Source organism: Lagenorhynchus albirostris, chromosome 13 (genome assembly GCF_949774975.1).
Source record: "Lagenorhynchus albirostris chromosome 13, mLagAlb1.1, whole genome shotgun sequence".
Lineage (NCBI taxonomy): Eukaryota > Metazoa > Chordata > Mammalia > Artiodactyla > Delphinidae > Lagenorhynchus > Lagenorhynchus albirostris.
Genome location: NC_083107.1, coordinates 70,419,470 through 70,438,473, shown reverse-complemented (window position 1 = coordinate 70,438,473; position 19,004 = coordinate 70,419,470). Strand labels below are relative to the sequence as shown.

General features: G+C 38.8%; 1 protein-coding gene across 5 annotated transcripts in view; it reads left to right on the top strand.

Annotated features, from left to right (window-relative positions):
• NCOA1 (nuclear receptor coactivator 1) overlaps nucleotides 1-19,004 on the top strand; it is a 262,035-nt gene that overhangs the window by 237,352 nt on the left and 5,679 nt on the right. For all 5 annotated transcript variants that reach the window (XM_060168750.1, XM_060168748.1, XM_060168749.1 and 2 more), the window contains exons 19-21: nucleotides 7,585-7,759; nucleotides 13,092-13,275; nucleotides 18,450-18,539. In XM_060168750.1, the coding sequence (XP_060024733.1) occupies nucleotides 7,585-7,759; nucleotides 13,092-13,275; nucleotides 18,450-18,539 (449 nt within the window). The remainder of the gene's footprint in view (nucleotides 1-7,584; nucleotides 7,760-13,091; nucleotides 13,276-18,449; nucleotides 18,540-19,004) is intronic.

Here is a 19,004-nt window from a genome sequence, read left to right as displayed (position 1 = left end):
CCCGGATTTTTCTTCCAGTCCAACTTTTTTTTTTTTTTTGTGGTACGTGGGCCTCTCACCACTGTGGCCTCTCCCGTTGCGGAGCACAGGCTCCGGACGCGGAGGCCCAGCAGCCATGGCTTACGGGCCCAGCTGCTCCACGGCATGTGGGATCCTTCCAGACCGGGGCACGAACCTGCGTCCCCCGCATTGTCAGGCAGACTCTCAACCACTGCGCCACCAGGGAAGCCCCCAGTCCAACTTTTGATTGACAAAAAGTGCTTTTCACAAAATAAGATTTTTTTTTATAGAGTATCTGTACTACAAACAAACCCCAGAAGCTAGGCACAGTGGAGAGAGTAGTAGTTTTATCCAGTTGCAGCTTGAAATGAAATGGCAGAGCTTTCAGGTCTTCCATGAAAAAACAAAAACACAGGGGGAAAATTGTTTGTTTTTCTGGAGAGCATAAGAACATTTAAAGGTTCAGTAGTTTAAATTTCTTCCATTGCTCTAAGTTATAAACTTGCACTATCATGATCAGCAACCTGATAGAAAGCTGCAAGATCAGGTTGTGTGTTGGTACAAATTCAAGTTCTGGAGAAATTCCAACCTTTTCAAATCAAGCCTTCTCCAAGAAAAAAAAGCACCACATGTTTTTATAAATAAAGTTTTATTGGGACACATCCATGCTCATTAGTTTACATATAGTCTATAGCTGGCTTCACACAGTAGAGTTAAGTAGTTCTTACAGAAATGTTATGGCCTGCAAAACTGAAAATATTTACTATCTGGCCCTTTGCAGAAAAAGTTGGCTGATCCCTGTGTTAATTAATGATAGTAAAACCAAAGGATGAATAAAGTAGCTTTGCTTTAGTCCTTTGTTTTGGCATCTTTCAACTTAAAATAGACCCAAAGTAAACGAAGGAACATGTAGGTCATAATAATGACAGCGTATGCTTTCTTTTATTTCTGAAAACAGAAAATTATTGTAGACTATCATCCCATGATGATGAGTGCACAAGAACAGAATTAGACATTTAAAATTTATTTTATACTATGGTAATATTCAAACAAAATATGAGAGAAATTTAAAAAGAAATTTTTTGTACCTATTTCATGAATTCCTTGGAGCCAATCCAGAGCTCCCTCTTCTGTGAACTACACAAAACATGCTACTCTACTCACTTCTCCTGAGTGATGTCATCTACTCCTGTGGCTTCGATGACTTCTTCATGCTTATGACTTTCTTCTCTATATCTAAAGCAGATCTCTCAGCTCATGTGAGAGACATACCTGAATTTTCTACCAGCACCCAAACTTGTCCAGAGCTAGGCTCATCAACTCCATTTCCCCTTCCCTCCATGCCTCAACGTGCCAGTTTAACAAACCTCTCAAGTTCCAAGAAAGAATATATACCTGCTCTCTTGTACATCTAGGCTTTTGTGTTTTCTGTATCCTTTGTCTAAAATGTCCTTCCCTCATCTGTCTCATTCCTGTTCCTCCCTCCCCTCAGAGATATCTCCTCTGGGAAGCCCTCCCTGACACTCCCAACCATAAGTACTCACCACTCTGTCTTTTTTTTTTTCTTAAAGTATGATGAGTTTTTTTTTAATTTTTATTTATTTATTGGCTGTGTTGGGTCTTCGTTGCTGCACACGGGCTTTCTCTAGTTGTAGCAAGCAGGGCCTACTCTTCGTTGTGGTGCGCGGGCTTCTCATTGCGGTGGCTTCTCTTGTTGCAGAGCATGGGCTCTAGGCACGCAGGCTTCAGTAGTTGTGGCTCGCGGGCTCTAGAGCGTAGGCTCAGTAGTTGTGGCCCACGGCTTAGTTGCTCCGCATCATGTGGGATCTTTCCAGACCAGGGATCGGACCTGTGTCCCCTGCATTGGCAGGCGGATTCTTAACCACTGCACCACCAGGGAAGCCCCACCCTCTCTTAGAGCCACGTGTTCATCAGCTGCCTTTCTTTTTTTTTTTTTTTTTTGCGGTACGCGGGCCTCTCACTGTTGTGGCCTCTCCCGTTGCGGAGCACAGGCTCCGGACGCACAGGCTCAGCGGCCATGGCTCATGGGCCCAGCCGCTCCGCGGCATGTGGGATCTTCCCAGACCGGGGCACGAACTCGTGTCCCCTGCATCGGCAGGCGGACTCTCAACCACTGCACCACCAGGGAAGCCCTGCCTTTCTTTTTAAACAGCAAGTTCCTTGAGAGAGCCAAGTGTGACCTTTTAAATCTTTGTTTCTCAAGTGCTCAGCACAGTGGTCTGGTGGGGAGAGTAGATGCTCAATGAATCTTTTAATGGAAAAATGAATCCTAATTCTAGTTGCTGCTGCCAGTGAAATTTATGTGGTGAAATTTATGGTCCAGCGGGGAGACTTAACATAATCAAAGATAGAACTATAGAACTTTTAAACTAGAAGGAAGAAGACTGTCTGGTCCAAGGAATCCAAGGTCCAGTGCAGTGGCAGAACTGGGGCCAGAACTCTACCCCTCCAAATTCATTATTCACAGACTGGTTCTTTCTACTAAAACTAGGTCATCTGATAAGGAAAACATGGGCAGTTAGAATGTGAAATGAGGCCAGAAAAAAATGTCAGAAAGCATGCTGGGACTTCCCTGGTGGCACAGTGGATAGGAGTCCACCTGCCAATGCAGGGGACACGGGTTCGATCCCTGGTCCGGGAAGATCCCACATGCTGCGGAGCAACTAAACCCGTGCGCCACAACTACTGAGCCTGTACTGTAGAGCCCACAAGCCACAACTGCTGAGCCCACGAGCCACAACTACTGAGCCTGCATGCTACAACTACTGAAGCCCACGCACCTAGAGCCTGTGCTCCACAACAGGAAAAGCCACCGCAATGAGAAGCCCGCACACCGCAACGAAGAGTAACCCCCGCTCGCTGCAACTAGAGAAAGCCCGCGTGCGGCAATGAAGATCCAACGCAGCCAAAAATAAATTTATTTTTAAAAAAAAGCATGCTGATGTACTTGAAGTCTTATTTATTAACTTTGACCCCACAGAATAATAGCCAGAATGTGATAAGTATATTCCCCCCTCACATATATATTTTTCCTGAAAGAAATTATTTTATCATAAATAAGATTAAAAATGCATTAGGAACAGATAAGTATTTTTTAAAGATCATAACCAAAATAGTTAAAAGTTAAAATGTAGAATTAATGCAAAGACAGCCAATATAAAAATGAAGATGATGGGGGGGAACGCACCCTCTAGAGTCATAAATGAAAAAAATAATTTCTCCATATATTCTAAGTCAAAATTATTTACCAGAGATTAAATTACATATGGAGGAAGCAGCAAGGAGAAAAATATGTAGCTTTTTTTTAATATAAATTTATTTATTTTATTTTTGGCTGTGCTGGGTCTTCATTGCTGCGTGCCAGCTTTCTCTAGTTGCAGCGAGCAGGAGCTACTCTTCGTTGTGGTGCGCGGGCTTCTCATTGTGGTGGCTTCTCTTGTTGCGGAGCACAGGCTCTAAGCATGTGGGCTTCAGTAGTTGCAGCACCCAGGCTCAGTAGGCTCAGTAGTTGTGGCTTGTGGGCCCTAGAGCACAGGCTCAGTAGTTGTGGCGCACGGGCTTAGTTGCTCCGCGGCATGCGGGATCTTCCTGGACCAGGGCTCGAACCTGTGTCTCCTGCATTGACAGGCAGATTCTTAACTGCTGTGCCACCAGGTAAGTCACTGTAGCTTTATTTATATAAATTTTACCAAGAAAACAAGTAGCTAAATGTTTAGTGAAAGAAAAAAATATAGAAAGTCTACAGTTGGCTCAACTTTCAGAGAAAATTTAAAATATTTTTAAAACTGTAACCTATAAAAAACAAAACTGAATACTTTAACTACATATCTGGCTAGTGTAACTAAACAGAAAAAAGAGAAAAATCATTGTATTAATAATAACAGAGCACAAAATATACAGGAATCTACAAGGAGACATTAAGGGCATAGAGACATACTTGTGATATAATGATAAGAGAAAGAAGCAAGCCACAAAGTTATGCAATATTTCATAGAGGAAAATTTGAAAGAATTATATTAAATTATGGGTAATCACATTATGATATTCTTTTTTTCTGTACATTTATAACTTTCTTTACCTCAACAGTATTTAACTGTGAAATGTATTTTGTCAGGAAAAAAATAAAAAATACAAAGTGCTAGCACAACAGAAAACGTAAAAAGTCAATTTTTACTCTTTTAAATTTTTATGGACTTCCACTTTTGGTCAAGATGGAATAACAGGGACGAGATTTATTCTTCCATTTGAAACAAACAAAAAATTGAACAATAGTTGTAGAAATTGTCCAGACTGTGATGCAGGAAGGGGGAATCAAACAGGAGCGTGTAGTTTCCTATAGTTGAGGCAATGGCACTTAAAAGTCTGGGAAAGCCAAGGGAGGTAGAGGTTTTAGGGCACAGAACCAGAGAGAAGAGAGCCACACAGAGAGAGAACCATGAGGATGTACAGAGGGTCCTGCTCAGGTCTTCAGTTCAGAACCAATCAGTGTGTGTGTGTGTGTACACAAACCAAGGCCAGGGAAAACCACCTGAAAAGAACTGAGGGAACATCTTCAGAGTTTAAACAGGGCCAGTTCCTCTTCCCACCAGCCAGAATAGAAAACCTCAAAATTCACGGTGTCAAGTAGAATACTCAGAATTGTTTGTGCCTAAGTAGCAGGGCAAAATAAGCACCAGGCTAAACCCTGCTCTTGTCTCTTTAGGCACAAGACCCAAAAGAATTAAAACTGTTACCATGTAACCTATCCACGACCCAGACAAAGGTCGAAAATTTAAATTTAAAGGAATTTTCAAAATCTAGCACCTAACAAGGTAAAATTCACAAGCCCTGGAATCTGAATTTTTTTTAATTACCAGACATGCAAAGATAAAGGAAAATAAAACCAATAACAAGAAGAAAAATCAGTCATCAAAATCAACCCAGAGGGCTTCCCTGGTGGCGCAGTGGTTGAGAGTCTGCCTGCCAATGCAGGGGACACAGGTTTGTGCCCCGGTCCGGGAAGATCCCACATGCCGCGGAGCAGCTGGGCCCGTGAGCCATGGCCACTGAGCCTGCGTGTCCAGAGCCTGTGCCCCGCAACAGAAGAGGCCACAACAGTGAGAGGCCTGTATACCGCAAAAAAAAAAAAAAAAAAAAAAATCAACCCAGAAATTTCACAGGTGTTAGAATTAAAACAGTTAAAAATTATACATTTATTCTGTATGTTCAAGAAGCTAGAGGAAAGCTTGAACGTGTTAACTAAAAGTATGAAAGATATAAATAAAACCAAAATGAAACTTCTGGAGATAAAAACTACAGTGTCTGAGATGAAAAATACACTGGATGGGATAAGCAGCAGATTAGACATTATAAAAGAAAAAGTTAGTGAACTTGAAGGTATAACAATGGAAACTATACAAAATGAAATCAGAGAGAATACTGAAAAGGTAGTAATTTACTCCAAATTGATCTTGCAATTACACAATCTGTATCTAAATATCAACATGCTTTTGGGAGAAATTGACAGGCTTCTCCTACAATTTATATGGAAATGCAAAGGACCTAGAGTAGCCGAGACAATTTTGCAAATTAAGAATAAAGTTGGGGGACTTCCCTGGTGGCGCAGTGGTTAAGAATCCTCCTGCCAATGCAGGGGACACGGGTTTGATCCCTGGTCCGGGAAGATCCCACATGCCACGGAGCAGCTAAGCCTGTGCACCACAACTACTGAGCCTGCCCTCTAGAGCCCACAAGCCACAACTACTGAAGCCCGTGCACCTAGAGCCCATGCTCCGCAACAGGAGAAGCCCATGCACCGCAACAAAGAGTAGTCCCCACTCGCCACAACTAGAGAAAGCCTGAGCACAGTTACGCAGACCCAACACAGCCAAAAGTAAAAATAAATAAATAAATTTATATTAAAAAAAAAGAATAAAGTTGGTTGACTACCAGTTTCAAAAATTATCATAAAGTTACAACAATCAAGACAGTATAGTATTAGTACAAGTATAGACATACATATCACTGCAACAGAATAAAAAGTCCAGATATAAACCCTTACTTTTATGGTCAGTTGATTTTCAACAGAGTTATATCAATGGTTACTAATAAGCACTATCCTGAATAAAAAGGAACAAACTACTGATAAATGCTACTTCAGCGTAATGTTTCACTCAACATTATGCTGAGAGAAAGGCACCAGACACAAAAGACCTCACATGATTACATTTATATGAAGTTTCCAATAAAAGGCAAATCTGTGGGGACAGAAAGCAGATCAATGGTTGCCTGAAGCTAGAGGTGGGAGTGGGAATTGACTGCAAACAAACACAAAGGAATTTGAGATACGATGAAAATGTCTAAACTGGATTGTGGTGCTGGTTGCACAACTCTATAAATTTACTAAAAATCATTGACTTGTGCAGTTCAGTGGGTGAATTTGATGCTATATAGAGTACGTATCAGTAAAGCTTAAAAAAAGAGGCAGGGAAGGGAAGCAGTGCCCATAAAGACAACTGAGGAGGAGCAGCCGACAATACTTTCATTTCATGAGTGGGTTTTTCTTACCTTTTTCCCTCTTCAACTTATTTTTTTAAGCTTTTTAAAATTATTTTTATTGATGCATACTTGACATAACATTATATTAGTTTCAGGTGTATAACATGATGATTTGATATTTTGTATATATTATAAAACGATCACCACAGTAAGTCCGATTACCATCTACTACTGTACATAGTTACAATTTTTTTTTTCTCATGATGAGAACTTTCAAGATCCACTCTCCTAGCTACTTTCAAATATGCAGTACGGTATTATTAACTATAGTCACTGTGCTATACATTACGTCCCCGTGACTTATTTTTTTCTTCCCATTCTACTGAGATATAAGTGACATACAGCACTGTATGAGTTTAAGGTATACAGCATAATGATTTGACTTACTTCATACATCATGAAATGTTTATCACAAGTTTAGTGAACATCTGTCATCGTGTATCCTTTTCAACTTATTTTTATTACACAAGCAATCTGTCATGTGTGCTCATATTTTTTTTTTTACACTTAAAAATTCATGTAGTCAGGGCTTCCCTGGTGGCGTAGTGATTGAGAGTCCACCTGCCGATGCAGGGGACACGGGTCCATGCCCCAGTCCAGGAAGATCCCACATGCCGCGGAGCGGCTGGGCCCGTGAGCCATGGCCGCTGAGCCTGCGCGTCCGGAGCCTGTGCTCCGCAACGGGAGAGGCCACAGCAGTGAGAGGCCCGCGTACCACCAAAAAAAAAAAAAAAAAAATTCATGTAGTCAGAAAAGAACAGAAAAGAAAATCATACATAATCATGGTACCCAAATCAATATCTTAGTGAATGGAAACGTTCTTCCAAATCTCTTTTATATGTTTATTTATCTGTCTGTTTATACTGAAATTTCCTGTTTTGTTTTTAAGGAACTGAAATTTTTCCTACTCTGTTGAATAGGCTGTTTCTAACTATATTATGACAGATCCTTCTGGGTTTTTTTTTCTTTTATGGGGTTAATAAATATATAGTATATTCACGTAAATTAATTTGTGTCAATTTGTAGGAATGGTTCCCCAAGGTGAGGCCAACTTTTCTCCATCTCTAAGCCCTGGGAGCTCCATGGTGCCGATGCCAATCCCTCCTCCTCAGAGCTCTCTGCTCCAGCAGACTCCACCCACTTCTGGCTACCAGTCACCAGACGTGAAGGCCTGGCAGCAAGGAGCAATGGGAAACAACAAGTAAGGGGGCATTTTTATATATGAGCATCCCTGATACTCTGCAGCACATAAGAACAAATATGCCTTCACAATCCAAATAGAAGATTATTAGCTACTATCCATTTGCAAATTCAAGGAACTGAATTTTATGTTATCAGCAAATAGCGATTTTTAAGTCCTTTAAGTTTCAAGTCAATTTTAAGGCAAATTTGTGTGTTTACAGTATAGAAAAGTACTGTAAACCTTTTCATCCCACTCCCAGCACACCTGAGGAATATGATCGACTCCTATGAGTAACAGAGCTTCGCTGGGACAGATATAGGGATGAGTACTTTTTAAAAAATCATTCTTTATAAAAACACTTAAAAATCTTAAAAATCTAAAGCAAGAATGGCAAAATGTTAGAATTCAATAGAGCTGAATAGTGGGCACACGGTTTCACTCTTCTCAGTATGTTTGAAGGATTTCATAGCAACAGCAAAGGTTTTTAAGTCTTCTAAGGTAATTCTACCTTACCTAGCTTTTTGAATCTCTGGATTTTCAGTGGCCTTGTTTTACCCATTTTACTGAAAATTATCTTACTAAAGTCATTTTTCCCCCCAAATCGTGGCTGCTGAACTTTTCACACATCACTTGAGTTTTATAAAGGTTTTAATTTGGTTGTGTCTTGATTCTAATGACAAGGAAGCCGTTTGATCTGACAACATAATAAGTAAGGTAGTTAAAGTTGAAAACTTAAGACCATATTCTCTTAAAGTTCATTGAAAGGTAAGAGAGGAAATCTTCCTGTTAGAGAACTGTGTAGCTCTCAGTGAGGACTGATGTAAACTAGGTAGAAATGGAACAGTCTGTGTGATGGGCAAGAACTTAGTCTTCTACTGTGTTCTAATCCCAGCTTCCTATACTCACTTTAGATTCCATGGTCTATCTTTATAATTACTCCCTTACAGGCACTCTCAGCTCCCTTGCCCACCTCTCCCTCTGTTGCACTTATGCCTAGCAAAATGCTCCCTAATGAAATCCAACTCAACTCTCGCTCCATACCTACTCCTAAGCATCTGAATGTGCCCTGAGGAAAAAAAAAACACAATCATGCTGACAGATCTGCTCCCCTTCACAGTTAAATCCCTTCCTCTGCTTCCATTTCGTATTGAATCTGTCAGGCTTTCATCCCTACCATTCCACCACAAGTATTCTTATCAAGGTCCTCAGTGTCCTTTACAATGCCAAATGCAATGAGCATTGATAGCACTTGACACATTTGAGCATGTACTCTTTCTTGGAGCTCTGTGTTCGTTTGGTTTCTGGAACAACTTTCTCTCCTGAGAAAGGTGACTCTTCCTAACCCTCAGTCTCCTCTGCTGGATCTTCCTCATCTCCCTGACCTCCATTTTAGGGCCTCAGAGCTCATTCTAGGACCTCTTCCCCATATCTGCTTGCTCCCTTAGTTATATCATTCAGTCTTACTATATAAATGCCTGTCCCTATGCTTATGACTCCTAAATTTAAGTCTCTAGCCCAGACTTCTCCCCTGAACACCATACTGTATATACCACAGCCGAATCGACATCTCTACTTAGAAGTCTAATAGGCATCTCAAACATAACATGACAAAAACTAAAGTGATATTCTTCCCCAAACCTGCTCGTCTCATACTTTTTTCACATCTCAATAAACAACTCTATTCTTCCAGTTATTCAGAAGACAACCTTTTCTCTTTCTCTCACATCCCACATCAAACATCCATCAGCAAATCACATCAGCTTCTTAGCAGCTCTCACTCCTTACTATCCCACTTGTACACTTTAGCGCAAGCCAGCATCATCCTCTTCCTAGACCACTGCAGTGGCCTCCTGTCTTCCTGCTTCCACCCTTGCTCCACTACAGTTTAGTCTCCACATGGTAGCCAGAGTGATGCTTTTAAAACGTGAGGCAAGATATCAGCCCTTTACTCAGAACACTCCAACTTATTCAAAATACAATATAGGGCCTCTGATGCCCTACATAATCTTGCTCCAGGATACCTCTCTGACCTCATCTGCTATTCTCATCACTCATTCTGCCGTACTGGCTTCTGTTTATTCCTCTGTTCCTCAGATGTGCCAAGTACATTGCAAACTCAGGGCCTTTGCATTTTTAAATCCCTCTGCTGGAATATTCTTCTCTCAGTAGCCACATGGATTTCTCTCTCATACTTCAAGTCTCTTCTTAAAAAATGTCACTTTATTAGACATAGATATTGAATGTCACCATATTAAACTTCCCTGACCATCATTTCTAAACAGCATTTCCCACCTCTTAGTCCCTCCTTTCCCTTCTTTATTTCTCTTTATCATGCTTAACATCTGACATACTGTGTGTTAGTCTATTTACGGTCTGTCTCCTCCAACTAGAATATAAGCCTCAGAAGAGCAAGGACTTTTTGTTTACTTGTATATGTTCATCCTGTAGAACAAGTAAGCACTTAATATACATCTGTTGAACAAATGAGTGTAGAGATTCCCTATTCCTACCTAACTCATTTTTTGGATGCAGATTCAAATACGGACTTGAGTTTTTGTTGCACTTTCTATAAACTTTTGACTTTCCCGAATCATTTGAGAAAGAAAATAGTTATCACCAACTCTTCAAACATTCACACTTGCTTATTTGGTTCATGTATAAAAGTTTATTAGTCAACACAGGCAACATATAGTTTGTGATCACTCACTGTCTCTTTTGCACAGTGCAAGATACCACAAGGAACTGGGGAAAACAGCCCCTGTTGTCAACTTACCTAGAGTGTAGTTAATGACAGGAGTAGGTCGGAGAGAAGTAAAACATGAAACAAAGACTCATTAAGCAGAATGATGTAATAGAGCTCAGAGACAGTGTAATGTGATTCTTTTTCATTATCTCTTTGGTAGCAAGAGAAATAAAGGGTTAAACAAACTTATTTGTCCAGGAACTGGACAGTGTTACTGTGTAACTCTAGTCACAAAGGAGAATCCCAGGGCTTATTAGCATTTTAAAGGCAGAGGTCTATCCTCTGTGGTTTAACCCTTTGTTTCTGAGACTTATTTGACCAGGAACTCCTCCTTGCTTGTTAATACCTGTAATATCTATGGAACCTACTTTAGGCCAAAGTTGTCATCTTTCCCTTTTCCCCCCATGATTTAAGGGCTACCAAATACCTGGTGCTAGCGTAAGGAAACTGTGATAACTGCCATGAGGCAAATCAGGAAAGCAGGTGAGGGAGGGGTCCAGGAAAGTGTGAGGAAGGGGGCCTTCATGCATTGGGCCTAAGGTGCCAGTGAACCCCACAGTCCATTCCAGGACCTGGAACAGTGATTGATGCTGCAGAAGGGCTTGATCTTCTTCCCATGAGGGAAGAAACTAAAATGGAGCTATTGGCAGGAGCAGTTTGAAAGAACTTAGGCTAATATACAGTCCCAAATATAATTTGAAAAGAAATTAAATCCTAAACTTTTTTCACTAAGTATGACATCATTGCAGTCCTTGAAGCTGCTGCATGCATTAACTTACATAGCCCTGCGCCTTCACAGTGGTGATTTATGTATCAGTTGCAAATGAACACTGTCTAAGGCAGAAATGTTCTCATTAGAAAATGGGCAGTAGACTAATGGTTTTTTTCCTCATCTTTAGCTGTGGGGACACTGTCTGACAAGCATACACACTGTACAGACATTAATGGTCCACAGATGCATTATTGACCATTTCCTAGGCATATAATTTTCTTTGAGCATTTGTGTTTTATAATTACTTGGGGAAAATTTGCTACTTTTCTTCAGACATGATGAATAGGCTGTTTCTCAGCCTGTTAATTTCAGTATGATTACCTTAATTTACCAGAAGCTGTAAACGTTAGTACATCCTGCTTACCTCCCAAGAGCAAGCAAGGAATAGATAAGCCATTGATGGGATAAATAATTTTTGAAATCAAATTCTTCAGAATAAACATTAAAATAGGTGGAATTTTACCAGCAGCTTATTGTTTAAAAATTGATAGATAATCACAAAACATTTGGTGTTTTTTTTGGAACTTATCAAAGACATAGTTCATATTATTTTCCTTTAGATGTGTATATCTGTATCACTTAGAATCTGGGGGGTTCAGATATAAAGTTTCAAATTGTATTTACTTGGAGTTTATTCCATACTATTCTATCTGCTAATAGAAACTGGTTTAACATTTGAGATCCTTGGTGTAACCACAGTCCAGACCTTGGTGGTGAAGAAGGAAGTCTAAAACAAGCCCTCTGAAAACCATAACTGGCATTGCATTTTGCTTCCTAGAAAAGACATGAAGCTATCTTCAGGCCTGAGAAAACCTTGGAAGTCTTCAAAAATATTACATTTTCCAAATAAAAATATCTGGTATATACTTCTTGGTTTCCTCTTAGTTTATAGCATATTGAAAATGGCCAGAAGCTGAATCCTTGAGAAGTGACAGCAAGCGGTAGGACACTGAATAAAGGCTCTCGAATTTTAATGTGCGTAAGTAGTTAGAAATGCAGCTTTCCATACCCACCCCCAGAAAATATGATTCACTAGGGCTGGGGTAAGGCCTGAGAGTCTCAATTTTCAATGAATACCAGGGAATTCTCTTGCAGATGGTCTCTGGACTACACTTCAAAAAACATTGGTATACATACAGTAAAATCTATCAACAAAAGCAACCTCATCAGTTGACAGCACTGAGTAATAACCCATGTCCACAATTAATTCATTCATCAGATATTTACTGAGTGCCTGCTGCTGTATGTCATTTATTAGTAGAGACAAGGAATAAATGGAACAAAATATCATCACTTCCCCCAGGTGTTAAATCTAAGAGAATATACAAGCAATCACAATATAAGAATGCTACCTTTGAATCATTCATTCCTTTGTTAATTTATTCAATGAACATTTATTGAAGACTGATATATATGCCAGGTACTTTGCTTAAATAGGATATTTTCTGTTTAAGAAGATAAAATAGTGTAATAAATATTAGAATGAGTTTGATGTTTAAATGGGTAAACCAGTTATCTGGAAGATTTACTTCTGTGGAAAACTTCCTTTCTTAGTTATTTGAATAATTGAAGTTTAACAACTCTGATACTAAGCCAGATAATTATGACTTAAAATGAGGTCTTTTTAGTTATTAAACCCCTTGAGCAGAGTTCAAAGTGCATCTGAATGATACTTAGTTCTTATATATTATAATAAGATAAAATCTTACACATAACTTAGGAATATAAAATATTTTCTTTGGAATTCCATCTAATAATTTAGAAAAAGAGTCCACACACATTATCCCCATGTTCATGATCAGTGGATGTAATTGAGATTGTTTTTGAGTTAACAGTGTGTTCAGTCAAGCTGTCCAGAACCAGCCCACGCCTGCACAGCCAGGAGTGTACAACAATATGAGCATCACCGTGTCCATGGCAGGTGGAAACACAAATGTTCAGAACATGAACCCAATGATGGGCCAGATGCAGATGAGCTCTTTGCAGATGCCAGGCATGAATACTGTGTGCCCTGAGCAGGTAAGTGGCACAACTGGCACACTTGCTACACACACATAGTGCTCTATATCACACCACACTGCAATTCATTATTCCAAGGAAATCAGGAATGTTCAGTTACCTGTCAAAAATAACCACACTTCTTTTTCTTTCCCACTATCTTTTGATAATTACTATTTATTAAGATATACAATGGAAATTTTGACAGACCTTGTAAGATTTTAGTCTCACGAGATTTTAGTGTTTTAGATTTATTATAAAATGATACATATAATACATTGACTTGGAACTTACCCCTTTATATTTTGAACACATTTTCTTCATTTCTCCCTTTCAGTTCAACAAACTCAGTACTTACTATATACAAAGATAGCTCTGTGGGCAATAATATTAACAAGTTGTGGAGGCACAACCTGAACAAAGGATTAGTTGAATAATAGGACAGAACAGCTGTGTAGGAGATGGACCCCATAGGACTGTGCATATATTTCTGTCAGATTAGGGGTATATACAGTTAACCACAGAGGGTTTAAAAGAAAAAGGGTCTGATTAGGAAAGTCTTCATGGGAAATTTGCCTAAAGGAAGAGATAGAAAAGAATATTCAATACTGGTTAGCACAGCATGACCTAGACAGGAATAGATGTTGAAAAGCCTAATGAATGTTAAGGGGATGTTTATATTATATTTAGAGCAGAATTTAATTGGTAAGCTTTTTACGGGGTGTTGCAGGCCATCTAAATGTTTAGTTTATCTTGGCGCCTCCTAAAGATTTTTAAGGAAAGAATGACTAAATTCAAAGTGATATTTAAAAAAATCTTTGGGTACTCCCTGTAGTTACTATTCTGTCATCAACCACAAAGTAGACTATGGTGACTCAGCTATGACCATATAGCCGTAATTTATAGCAAGTCTTAAAAAACATGTAAACACTGATTACCTTTTCTATAGAATTCCTTTTTGATATGAATTTTAAAAAAAGTCCCCATTCACCAGGTATTAGCCTAATGAAGTTAGCAGGGAAAAAATCAACAACTTAGGGACTTCCCTGGTGGCACAGTGGTTAAGAATCCACCTGCCAACGCAAGGGACACGGGTTCGAGCCCTGGTCTGGGAAGATCCCACATACCACAGAGCAGCTAAGCCCATGCACCACAACTACTGAGCCTGTGTTCTGGAGCCCGTGTGCCTAGAGCCTGTGCTCCACGACAAGAGAAGCCACTGCAATGAGAAGCCTGTGCACCGCAACAAAGAGTAGCCCCCACTCGCCGCAACTAGAGAAAGCCCACACACAGCAACAAAAACCCAACGCAGCCAAAAATAAAATTACTTAATTAATTAAAAAAAAATAGAACTTCATTTAAAAAAAAACTCAATGACTTAGTGATATCTTTTAGCAAAATAAAAGAACTAAATAGGATTGTTTCTTGTCCTTGTTGTTATCTTGTCATATTTCAGTTAGTAGAATTATTCACTATCTCTAGTATATTAAGACAGAATAATAAAAAATAAAATGAATTAGGTAAAAAGAATATTACATTTAAAATGTATTTCTTATATAGTTGGGTCTTGCTTTTTTATTCGGTTTGACAATCTCTGCCTTTTATTTGGAGTGGCTAGCCCATTTACATTTAATGTGATTATTGATATTGCTATTGAAATTGAAATCTCTCATCTTATTTGTTTTCTCTTTGTCCCATCTTGCCTTTTTTGGTTTAATTGAATATTTTAATTAATTTTATCTCCTTTGTTGGTTTATTAGCTATAAATAACTCTTGTTTTACTGGTGCTTTAGAGTTTATAGTATACATCTTTGTTGCCATCTACCTTCAAATGCTATTATATCACCTCATATAAATATAAAAATCTCACAATGGTTTATTTCTGTTTCTCCCCTCCTGTGCTATTGTTGTACATACATATCATATCTACATATGCTAATACCCCACAATATGTTGTTAGTACTTTTTTACTTTAAACAGTCAATAATATTTTTTAAAGTTTAAATAAGTAGTTTTTATATTTCACACGTAGTTATTTCCAGTGTTCTTCATTCCTTGGTGTAGATCCAAATTTCCATCTAGTATCATTCTCCTTCTTCCTGAAGGTCTTCATTTTTTATAGTGCACGTCTGCTAGTGATGAATTCTTTCAGCTTTTGTATGTCTGAAAAAGTTTTTGTTTCACCATCATCTTTGAAAGTTCTTTTCCCTGAATTCTAGGTTGGTAGTTTTAGCTTTCAGTACTTTAAAGACTTTGCTCCACTGTATTTCTGATGAGATATCGGCTGTCTCTGGCTGCTTCTAAGATTACTCTCTTTATCACTGGTTTTAGGCAGTTTGATTATGATACACCTTAGTGTGATTTTCTTCATGGTTCTTGTGCCTGGGGTTCAGTCAGCCTCTTGATTCACAGGTGTATAATTTGCATCAAATTTGGAAAAGTATTGGCCATTATTTCTTCAGATATTTTTTCTGTCACCAACCCCCTCCTCTTCTTCAGAGACTCTAATTACACATATCGTAGGCCATTTGAGTTATCCTACAGTTCACTGATTTTCTGGGTTTGGAGTTTTTTAAGGGGGTATGAGGTCAGTCATTTTTTTCTCTGTGTGTTTCATTTTGGATAGTTTTTATTGCTATAGCCTCAGATTCACAGTTCTTTTCTTTTGCAATATCTGATAGTTTTATCTAGTATATTTTCATCTCTAGAAATTCACTTTGGACCCTTTTTATATCTTCCCTATCTCTAACATGTTCAGTCTTTCCTCTTTTTGAATATGTGGAATATGGTTATTATAATAGCTGTCTTAATATTCTTGCTTGTCACTTCTAGCATCTGCATCATTTTAGGATTGGCTTCAATTAATTGATTTTTCACTTAATTATGGATCATATTTTTCTGTTACTTTGTTTTTTTATTTTTAAAAAATTTTATTGAAGCATCATTGATTCCAATGTTGTGTTAATTTCTGCTTTTCAGCAAAGTGATTCAGTTATACTTGTATATACATTCTTTTTTAATATTCTTTTCCATTATGGTTTATCACAGGATGTTTAATATAGTTCCCTGTGCTGTACAGTAGGACCTTATTGTTTATCCATCCTATGTATAATAGTTTGCATCTGCTAATCCCAAACTCCCAATCCTTCCTGACCCTACCCCCTCACCCCCATGGCAACCACAAGTCTGTTGTCTATGTCTGTGAGTCTGTTTTTGTTTCACAGATATGTTCATTTGTGTCGTATTTTAGATTCCACATATAAGTGATATCATATGGTACTTGTCTTTCTCTTTCTGACTGACTTCGCTTAGTATGATAATCTCTAAGTCCATCCATGTTGCTGCAAATGGCATTATTTCATTCTTTTTAATGGCTGAGTAATATTCCATTGTGTATATATACCACATCTTCTTTATCCGTTTATCTGTTGATGGACATTTAGGTTGTTTCCATGTCTTGGCTATTGTAAATAGTGGTGCTGTGAACATAGGGGTGCATGTATCTTTACAAATTATAGTTTTGTCTGGGTATATGCCCAAGAGTGGGATTGCTGGATATGGCAACGCTAATTTTAGTTTTTCGAGGAACCTCCATACTGTCTCCATAGTGGCTGCACCAATTTACATTCCCACCAGCAGTGTAAGAGGGTTCCCTTTTCTCCACACCTTCTCCAGCATGTACTGTTTGTAGACTTTTTAATGATGACCATTCTGACCGGTGTGAAGTGATACCTCATTGTAAGTCATAGTTTTGGTTTGCATTTTTCTAATAATTAGCGATGATGAGCATCTTTTCATGTGCCTGTTGGCCATCTGTATGTCTTCTTTGGAGAAATGTCTATTTAGGTCTTCTGCCCATTTTTCGATTGGGTTGTTTGTTTCTTTGTTGTTGAATTGTATAAGCTATTTGTATATTTTGGAAATTCATCCCTTGTCAGTCACATCTTTTGCAAATATTTTCTCCCAGTCCGTAGGTTGTCTTTTCATTTTGTTTTTGGTTTCCTTTGCTGTGCAAAAGCTTATAAGTTTGACTAGTTCCCATTGGTTTATTTTTGCTTTTATTTCTATTGCCTTGGGAGACTGACCTAAGAAAACATTAGTACGATTTATGTCAGAGTCTGCTACTTTGCATACCTGGTAATTTTTTATTGGATCCCAGACATGTGAATTTTACCTTGTTTATGTTCCTATAAATATTGAGATTTGTTTTGGGAAATGCTTAAATTACTTGGAAATAAACAGTTTGATTTTTTTCAGGTCTTGCCTTTTTGTTTAGTGGGACCAGAGCAGTATTTAGTATAGGACTAATTTTACCCTACTACTAAAGCAAAACCATTCTAGTACGCTACCTGAATTATGATGTTTTCCACTCTGGCTGGTGGGATCAGGACCTGTTCCCAGCTCTGTGTGATCTTTGGGAATTATTCCATGTAAATCTTTTCAGGTGAATCTTTGCTTGGGGTAGTTCTGTAACATCCATTAGCTAGTTGATCAATACTAAGCTGCTACTCTCTGTGTTGTTCTCTCCTGATATTCTGCCCTGTGAATTCTAGCTCTATACTCTCAATTCAGGGAGACTGCCAGGTGCTGTCTGGTTCCCTGTCCTCATGCTGCAGCCTGGAAATTCTCTCTAGGCAGTAGGCTGGGGTAGTGGTAGGACTCACCTCAATTGTTTCCCAACCCTTAGGGGCAACTTTCCCCTTCATTGCCTTTGTCCAAGGTCTTGAGTGTGTTCATTTCATATATTTTGTCCAAATTTTTAGTTGATTCAGGCAGAGGATAAATCTAATCCCTGTTACTGAATCTTGACTGGAAGTGGAAGTCTTTTGCTAATTAACTTTCACGAGTGTTGAATTAACTTTTTATTGAAGTATCATCTGTAAGGATATACAGAAAAGTATACAACTAGATGAATTTTCGCAAACTGAACACATCTTTTTAACTATCACCTAGATCGAGAAACAGAACATTACCAGCCGCACCCCAAAGGTTCTCCCCACACTCCCTTGCATGTCTGTCTACTTCTACAAAGGGAACCACTGTCCTGACTTCTAACAGCACAGTAAATTTCTAAGCTTGTTATTTCTGCTCTCCTCCTATTACTTTTCTGTCAGTGAGATTGTTTTTCATTGAGGAATTTGGTCTGCAACGTAAACAACTAGTTTGTAATTTGGTCTTGTACTTATCTTTAATAGATAAATGATCCAGCACTGAGACACACAGGCCTCTACTGCAACCAGCTCTCATCCACTGACCTTCTCAAAACAGAAGCAGATGGAACCCAGGTCAGTAAGAAAACTCTAAGCCCAGAGCTGTCAAGTTTTCTCTAGATACACAGGAATCTCTGTGTAGCATCGCGGTTAAGAGCCTGACCTTGAGAGTCAGACCTGGTTGTGAGTCCTGGCTCTGCTCTTCTTAGCTGTGTCATCCTGGGCATGTTAGGGAACTTTCCTGAGCTGCCATATAACCAACAGAACTGATGAGATACCTGCTTAGAGGATTATGAGAGGGTTAAATGAGATAAGCTTTCAGAAAGGTTAATCCAATGTTTAGACAGGATAAGCGATCACAGATGGTGACCACTAATTGCTATTTGTAAATAAACACAGTGCTAAAACTCATGTGTATTCAGAATACCTCAAAAGAGTTCAATAAATTCAGACAAAACAGAATGCGTACTGTGTACTCCGCCTCCTTTTAGAAGTTTGTTTCAAAACAATACAAATAACAAGGGTGGCCACTTTCCTATA